This window comes from Lagenorhynchus albirostris, chromosome 19 (genome assembly GCF_949774975.1).
Source record: "Lagenorhynchus albirostris chromosome 19, mLagAlb1.1, whole genome shotgun sequence".
In the NCBI taxonomy this organism is placed as follows: Eukaryota; Metazoa; Chordata; class Mammalia; order Artiodactyla; family Delphinidae; genus Lagenorhynchus; species Lagenorhynchus albirostris.
The window spans coordinates 14,181,115-14,188,026 of record NC_083113.1 but is presented as its reverse complement, the minus strand read 5'-3'; the positions used below and the strand labels follow the sequence as shown (position 1 = coordinate 14,188,026).

Genomic DNA, 6,912 nt, shown 5'->3' with positions numbered 1-6,912 from the left:
ATGGGGCCGAGTGGCGCAGCCGCGGTGGCCGTGGGGCTGTGGGTCTTGGTGACGGTGGGCGTGGCAGCGGACCCCGAAGTGGTGGAGCCTCCGCGCCGCTTCCTCTCACACTACCGCTCCCTGGACCCCCGGGCGCTGCTGGCCATCAAGGCACTGAGGGACCGCTACGTGAGTGATGCTCAGACGCCCCCGCCCCCTGGACCGCGGGCCCACCGGGCTCGGAGACACCAGACTTTGTCCCGAGGGGCCCTCGCGTCCTAGCGTCCAGCAGGCACATCTCAGATTTCAGGGTCCAGAATTGTGACCACGACCTCTTCCCGGAGGCCCGGGTGGTCAGCTCATGCACGGCCTTGGTGCGGGTCACAGAGGGGCGCCCCCTCCAGGCGGACTCGGCTCCACATCGGGGCACAGACTCCGCACGGGGAGCGCGGGTGCCTTTCAGCCCCACTCAGCCATCGGCGCGCTGCCTGGTTCGGGACACGATAAGCACAACCGTCCCGGCCAGTCCCCAGCCACGTCCAGGAATCTCCGACGTCCCAGCGCTTCAGGGGCCCTTGCCAGGAGACTCCGCGTCACCCCAGCCCTTGCCCCGCAGGAAGAAGAGACGCTGAGCTGGAGGCCGCGCAACTGCTCGTTCCGCCGGAGGAGGGACCCTCCGCGCTTTTCCGTGAGGCCCGAGGGCGGCGGGCGGGGTGGGGGTGGGGTGGGGGAGCGCGGGCTGGCGCGCGGCCCCGTCTAACTCCCGCCGGGTGCCCGCAGTCCCGTGCGCTGCTCCGCCAGGTGGCCCGCGGCCTCGCCGACGCCCAAGATGTGCTGAGCAGCCTGCCGAGCCCCGAGCTGTTCCCCGGCGTCGGCCCGACCCTGGAGCTGCTGGCGGCCGCGGGGCGGGACGTGGCGGCCTGCGTGAGTGCGCCGCGCCCTGGCCCCGCACACTTCCCGGCTCGCTCTGCGCGCCTGGTCTCGAGGCCAGGCCCCCCGACTGCGAATCTGTCCCATGAGGCCAGAAACGGGCACAGACACGATTCACGTCCTCTCGGTGTCCCCAGATCCGGGCTTTGGTCTGCGGGGGGGGGGGGCTTGGTTCCCCGCCGCCTTCATTAACCTCCTGTTCTCCCTCCAGCTCGAGCTGGTCAGGCCAGGCTCCCGGAGGAAGTCCCTGCGGAGGCCCAGGAGGCGTCCCCAAACTCGCACAGCTGTGAGTGGAGCAGGCGGGAAAGCGGCTAGACGGGAGCCCGGCTTGGAGCCGTGAGGGTCTGGAGAGGGGTCTCTCGGGGAAGGAGATCCCTGAGTCAGCCCCACTCCGCCTCCTTCCCGGGCTGCAGGACTCGCCTCGGTGCCACGAAGCCACCGTCATCTTCAACCTCCTGCGCCTGCTCGCGTGGGACCTGCGGCTGGTGGCGCACTCGGGTCCTTGTCTGTGATCCCGCCGCGGCTCCGCCTGGGACCCGAAAGTCTGGGGGCGCCTGGCTGCGGACGCCGCCCTCCTCCGTGGCCCCATCGGACCAGGCGGGTCTCTCAGCCTGGACCCGCCGGCGCTGGTGCCAGAGGCGCCCTTTTCCCAAAGACCACAACGAGTTCCCCCGGAAGCAGCGATATTTCCGCGGGATGCGTTGCCCTAAGATCTTCCAGGGTCCGGGCTGGCAGGAAAAGACTGGAGTCCGTGTCCGCCTTGGTCGCTGACCACCACGTACCATGGACCAGTTTCTACTTCTGTGGTTATAGGAACAGTCCTGTCTCATGACAGGTCCCAGCCCTGCTTTGAACCTTCAGTGCCCGCTTTGCGATTCCATGAATATGTGACTCTTGGACGTCCCCGCTGGGGAAGTCTCTTTCCCTGAGGGACTGGATAGTGAAAGGGCCAAAAGTCCTCTGGATAAGTAGTTTTTTGAATTCCATTACTTAGGTGTGTTTTGTGTTTATGAAGTTCCTGTGTGTATTTGCCGTTCTGTGTTCTGTTGTTAATTTATAGCGAATTATTAACTATTTTTGCATTTCTTTGGGTTGTTTATTCCGTGATCATTTTGAGGGGGGCTGTTCAGCACAAAATGCTGAGACAGGGAAATCAGGTGACCTGAGTTTCAGTTCTGCCCCTGCCCCTTAAGTGTTGCGTGTCTGGGCAAATTACTTCTCTCTGAGCCTCAGTTTACTCATTTATGCCATGGCATTGTTACACTTCCCTTGCAGTGAGTACTATACATTGAAATAATGTTTCTGAAGCTTCCAGCTGAAGCCACAGAATGGCCTTAATAATTGGTCTCCATTAAATAATCACACCCGTAAATGCAGAACAATTGCACTTTTAAAATCTGTCTGCATCTGTGGATGGGCAATCTTCGTGGCCAACTGCAAAGCCTGTTTGCCAAGGTCACACAGCTAGAGAGGGTCAGAGCCAGGTTTGAGCCCCAGAGTTTAGCTCCAGCTCCCATGCTCCTAACCACTCCCCTGAACTTCCTTTCTAAGAGAAACAGTATGATGTTGAGGGATTTTGAGATAATTTGTCAATTTTCAGGATTCACAGTTGTTGCAATGCGTCCTCCCCTGATGTAAGGCCGATGCAATTAATAGAAACTGACCAGAAAGAACACTGGTAGGTGACTTGGGCACATCCCTGCTTTGCTTTTATTTTTATTATTATTATTATTTTTTTTTTTTGCTGTACGCGGGCCTCTCACTGTTGTGGCCTCTCCCGTTGCGGAGCACAGGCTCCGGACGCGCAGGCTCAGCGGCCATGGCTCACGGGCCCAGCCGCTCCGCGGCATGTGGGATCCTCCCGGACCGGGGCACGAACCTGTGTCCCCTGCATCGGCAGGCAGACTCTCAACCACTGCACCAACAGGGAAGCCCTGTTGCTTTTATTTTTAAAAAACATGTTTATTTATTTTGGCTGCTCTGGGTCTGAGTTGCGGCATGCATGCAGGATCTAGTTCCTCTACCACTGATGGAGCCCGGGCCCCCTGCACAGAGTCTTACCCACTGGACCCCCAAGGAAGTCCACCTGCTGTTACAGGTGAACCTATCTGCAGGGCAGGAATAGAGACGTGGACCTAGAGAATGGACATGTGGACAGAGTGGGGGCAGGGGAGGGTGGGACGAAGTGGGAGGGTAGGGCTGACATATATACACTACCATGCGTAAAATAGCTAGCTAGTGGGAACCTGCTCTAAAGCACAGGAAGCTCAGCTCAGTGCTCTGTGACGACCTAGAGGGTGGGATGGGGGCGTGGGAATGAGGTCCAGGACGGAGGGCATATAGGCATACATATGGCTGATTCACTTCATTGTATGGCAGAAACTAATACAATGCTGTAAAGCAATTATACTCCAATAAAAAAATTTCTAAAAAACGTTACGTATCAGAGCTCAAGGACATTCCCAAATGAAGACTTTGGTCCACCCTCTCCCCGGAATTATGAATGAGGGAAAGAGGGGGTGGGAGTAATAGTCAAAAGGACTCCACACCTTCTGTTCGAGACGTCCATTACCTCCAAGTCAGGAGATGTCGCTACACTGGGGCCGTTGAGTGTAGTGGTTACTCTCTGGTGTCAGACAGAACTCAGTTAATATCCTGCCCTCACCACTTACTTGCTGTGTGACCTTGGAGAAGTCTCTTAACTCCTCTGAGTCCCTGCAGTGTCCTCTGTATTTGCAATGTAGGCAAAGCACAGGATGTCCTTGGTGCTACCATGAGTATTCAGCAGCACGTTGCGAGGGAATTCCCAGCCATTCGAGTGGTCAGGACGCCGCGCTTTCACTGCCGAGGGCCCGGTTCAATCCCTGGTCCGGGAACTGAGATCCTGCAGGCAGCGCGGCCAAAAACAACAACAACAACAACAAAGAAAACAAACCATATTGTGGCAGGGCCTCTGTGAACAGGGTGAGATGTACAGGCTCATAGGAGGGGCGTGTCTCTGTTTCTCTTTTTCACTGACTGTTCCCTTTTCCTGGAAGGCTCCCCCTCAGATCTCCACAGACCTCCCTCCCTCACTTCCTTTAGGTCTTCCCTCAAATGTCATTTCATGACCTTATTAAATACAGATTTCCTCTCGCACTCTGCTCTCATCCCTGCTTCACTTCTTTCATTTTCCGTTATCTGACTTTACCTAACGTAATACGTACCACATGCCTAATCCCCGTGTCCCAGACAGGTACTACCTCGTACCTCTCTCCAGTAAAAAGCCCCATGAAGGATTGTCTTTTCTTTTTTCAATGCTTTCTTCCTGGCACCTTGAGCAGGGTCTGACCCAAAGCGGGGGTGGGAGGGCAAATAGGTACTTGGTGAATGAATGAAGGCATTTTTCTCAACCCCACCTGATTTCCCTGAAGTACTGGTCACAGCTCAATTTCATAGCACATCCTCCTATTCCTGGGTCCTTGTGCGCCTGACAGAGGGCAGGTCGGTGCAGGCTCCCATGCTGTCTCTATCGGTATCAGGTGGGGAAGGGTGGGGAGCAGCTGGTGTCCTCTCTGAATTCGCGAGTGTTTTGCCTTTCTCACTCTCCCTCCCACCCGCAGCAGCATCCCTGGACCTTCTGCCTTCTCCTAGACAGCCTCCCTCTTGGAAGTTCCAGGCTCTTCATGGCAACACCTCCTACAGGTGCCTTTTCCCTCTACTCCCTGTACTGGGGACTCTGCCAAAAAGGAAGTCCCTCTGTCCCCTCCCCACCGCAGTCCTAGATCAGCCTGGGCACCGGCGCAGGAGACCCGCCGTGTGGGGCTGAAGCTGCCCCAGCCCTGATTTTGACTTCCTTACTCACTTTCTTGGAGGTGAAATGGGACATGAATCCATGTCAGTTTCTCTTTCCCTGAGCAGCTCACAGGGCTCACAGGCCCCGCCCCGCTCTGGGCTTTCCCAGCGCTCGCCTCCCCTGTTGCCAGTGTCAGCCTCTAGCTGTGTTTTCACTTTTCCTACATCAGCTGGGATTGCCCAGCTGCACAGGCTAAAAGCTGCGCCATGGAACTCAGGCAGGAATTACACCTGAGACGGAGCTGGAAGTTCAGAGACAAGGACAGAGCAGCGAGCTGAGATCCAGAGGAGGAGGCTGAAGTCAGAGACGCCGGACGAGACTGAGAGACCCCAGGCGGCAGCCTCAGAGCCGACACTTGATCCCCATCTGCTGCAGAGACCAGAGAGCAGGAATGAAGCTGGGTCAGCCCCTACATCATTGTCTGGGACCCTCCCCTCCCCAGAGCCTCCCCCCTCCCCCCCGCGACGCCCTCCCTCCCCTCACCTTCTGTCCTTCCTTAACACAGACATGGCCCCCGGCTGCAGGCTGCTGCTGGTGCTGATGACCGTGGCGCCGAGCAGGACAGGAGCGGTTCCTGTGCCCTCACCCCTCGGGGCCCTCCCAGGTGCAAGGGGCTGCCACATGGCCCAGTTCAAGTCTCTGTCCCCGCAAGAGCTGCAGGCCTTCAAGAGGGCCAAGGATGCCTTTGTGAGTCTCCCCCGACCCCTCCTGCAGTGGGCGACCCTCCACCCCTCCCTCTGTGCGCTCCCAGGCTACCTGGGCTGAAGGTGGGCCTGCCCTCCCCGCACTGGGCTGACCTCCACCCTCCCCGCGGTGGGCGATCTCCTGTCCTCCTGCGGTGGACCTGCCTCTGCGGTCCTTCTGGAAGTCAACCTCCCGTCCTCCTGTTGTTGGCCATCCTCCAGTCTCCCTGGGGTCTTCCCTCTGTCCCTCCCCCCATGGGCTGACCTTGCCCTTGCTCTCCAGGAAGAGTCGCTCTTGCAGAAGGACTGGAACTGCAGCTCCCGCCTCTTCCCCAGGACCCGGGACCTGAGGCAGCTGCAGGTGAGTTGGGAGAGTCAGGCCCGCCTGCCCTCACCTGCTCGCCCTGCTCCCGCTCTGCAGGTGGCCCCTCACCTCCTCCTTCCCTCACGTCCTTCTCTCCCTGCCCTCCCCTCCCGTCCCCTGACCCCTTCCCCTCAGCCAACCGCATCGGCTCTCACCTGACCCCGACTTTCACCTTCCACTGTCCCTTCCTCTGTCCCCCTCACCTGTGCCTCCTCGCCTGTTCTCTCTCACGTGCAACTCTCACCTGTCTTCTGTCTCCTCCTCAGGTGTGGGAGCGCCCCGTGGCCTTGGAGGCGGAGCTGGCCCTGACACTGAATGTCCTGGAGGCCACGGCTAACTCATCCCTGGATCACATCCTGGACCAGCCCCTTCACACGCTGCACCACATCCACTCCAAGCTCCAGGCCTGTGTGAGCGCTTGGGGCACCCGGGCCGCGTCTGGGCTCTGGCCACCTGTACGTGCCCCTCTGTCCCAGGCCCTGCCTCACACCCTCAACACCACCCTCCTCTGCCCGCAGGTCCCAGCTCGGCCCACAGCAGGCCCCAGGCCCCGGGGCCGCCTCCACCACTGGCTGCACCGGCTCCAGGAGGCCCCGAAGAAGGTGAGTGACCGGGGAGGGGAAACCGATGGCTGGGCTCAGCTGGGAGCCCAGACGTGGGAGCTACTGAGCCATCCCCCTCTGCCCCCAGGAGTCCCGGGACTGCCTCGAAGCCTCTGTCGTGTTCAACCTCTTCCGCCTCCTCACCCGGGACCTGAAATGTGTTGCCAGTGGAGACCAGTGTGTCTGACCCCAGAGACCCACCTGCAATGTGTCTCAGCGTCTTCGATATTATTTATGTGTCAAAACCCTTTTTTAATTTATTGCCTCCAAATCACTATTTTTATATTTATGTGTGTAATTTCTCAAGCTCAGACCCCATAAAATGTTTATTTTTCTACTTTTTATAAAAACTGTACAAATAAACGATGAAGAAAAGATGCTCTTTGTGGTGTGGGACTGTGTGTGTGTGTGTGTGGGGGTTTGTGTGTGGGGGGGGGTTTGTGTGTGTGTGTGTGTGTTGGTTTTTCTTTGCTGCCATAACAAATTCTCACAAACTGAGCATCACAACACAACACAAAT

General features: G+C 58.2%; 2 protein-coding genes across 2 annotated transcripts; both read left to right on the top strand.

The window, feature by feature from the left end:
- Positions 1 to 1,421, top strand: LOC132510329 (interferon lambda-4-like). The gene is made up of 5 exons (XM_060132226.1): positions 1 to 168; positions 596 to 667; positions 760 to 903; positions 1,121 to 1,195; positions 1,323 to 1,421. The coding sequence occupies exons 1-5, from the start codon at positions 1 to 3 to the stop codon at positions 1,419 to 1,421; spliced, it is 558 nt and encodes a 185-aa protein (XP_059988209.1).
- Positions 1,422 to 5,251: 3,830 nt separating this feature from the next.
- Positions 5,252 to 6,580, top strand: LOC132509546 (interferon lambda-3-like). Its single transcript, XM_060130678.1, has 5 exons — positions 5,252 to 5,431; positions 5,711 to 5,788; positions 6,058 to 6,201; positions 6,310 to 6,393; positions 6,482 to 6,580. The coding sequence occupies exons 1-5, from the start codon at positions 5,252 to 5,254 to the stop codon at positions 6,578 to 6,580; spliced, it is 585 nt and encodes a 194-aa protein (XP_059986661.1).
- Positions 6,581 to 6,912: the final 332 nt, after the last annotated feature.

What these genes read in the sequence shown, in the direction of transcription:
- LOC132510329 (XM_060132226.1), top strand. Translation starts at nt 1, where the DNA reads ATGGGGCCGAGTGGCGCAGCCGCGGTGGCCGTGGGGCTGTGGGTCTTG. An exon ending in GGGACCCTCCGCGCTTTTCC is followed by an intron (nt 668 to 759) that starts GTGAGGCCCGAG and finishes GGGTGCCCGCAG; the next exon opens with TCCCGTGCGCTGCTCCGCCA. An exon ending in GGCGGGACGTGGCGGCCTGC is followed by an intron (nt 904 to 1,120) that starts GTGAGTGCGCCG and finishes TTCTCCCTCCAG; the next exon opens with CTCGAGCTGGTCAGGCCAGG.
- LOC132509546 (XM_060130678.1), top strand. Translation starts at nt 5,252, where the DNA reads ATGGCCCCCGGCTGCAGGCTGCTGCTGGTGCTGATGACCGTGGCGCCG. An exon ending in GGGACCTGAGGCAGCTGCAG is followed by an intron (nt 5,789 to 6,057) that starts GTGAGTTGGGAG and finishes TCTCCTCCTCAG; the next exon opens with GTGTGGGAGCGCCCCGTGGC. An exon ending in ACTCCAAGCTCCAGGCCTGT is followed by an intron (nt 6,202 to 6,309) that starts GTGAGCGCTTGG and finishes CTCTGCCCGCAG; the next exon opens with GTCCCAGCTCGGCCCACAGC.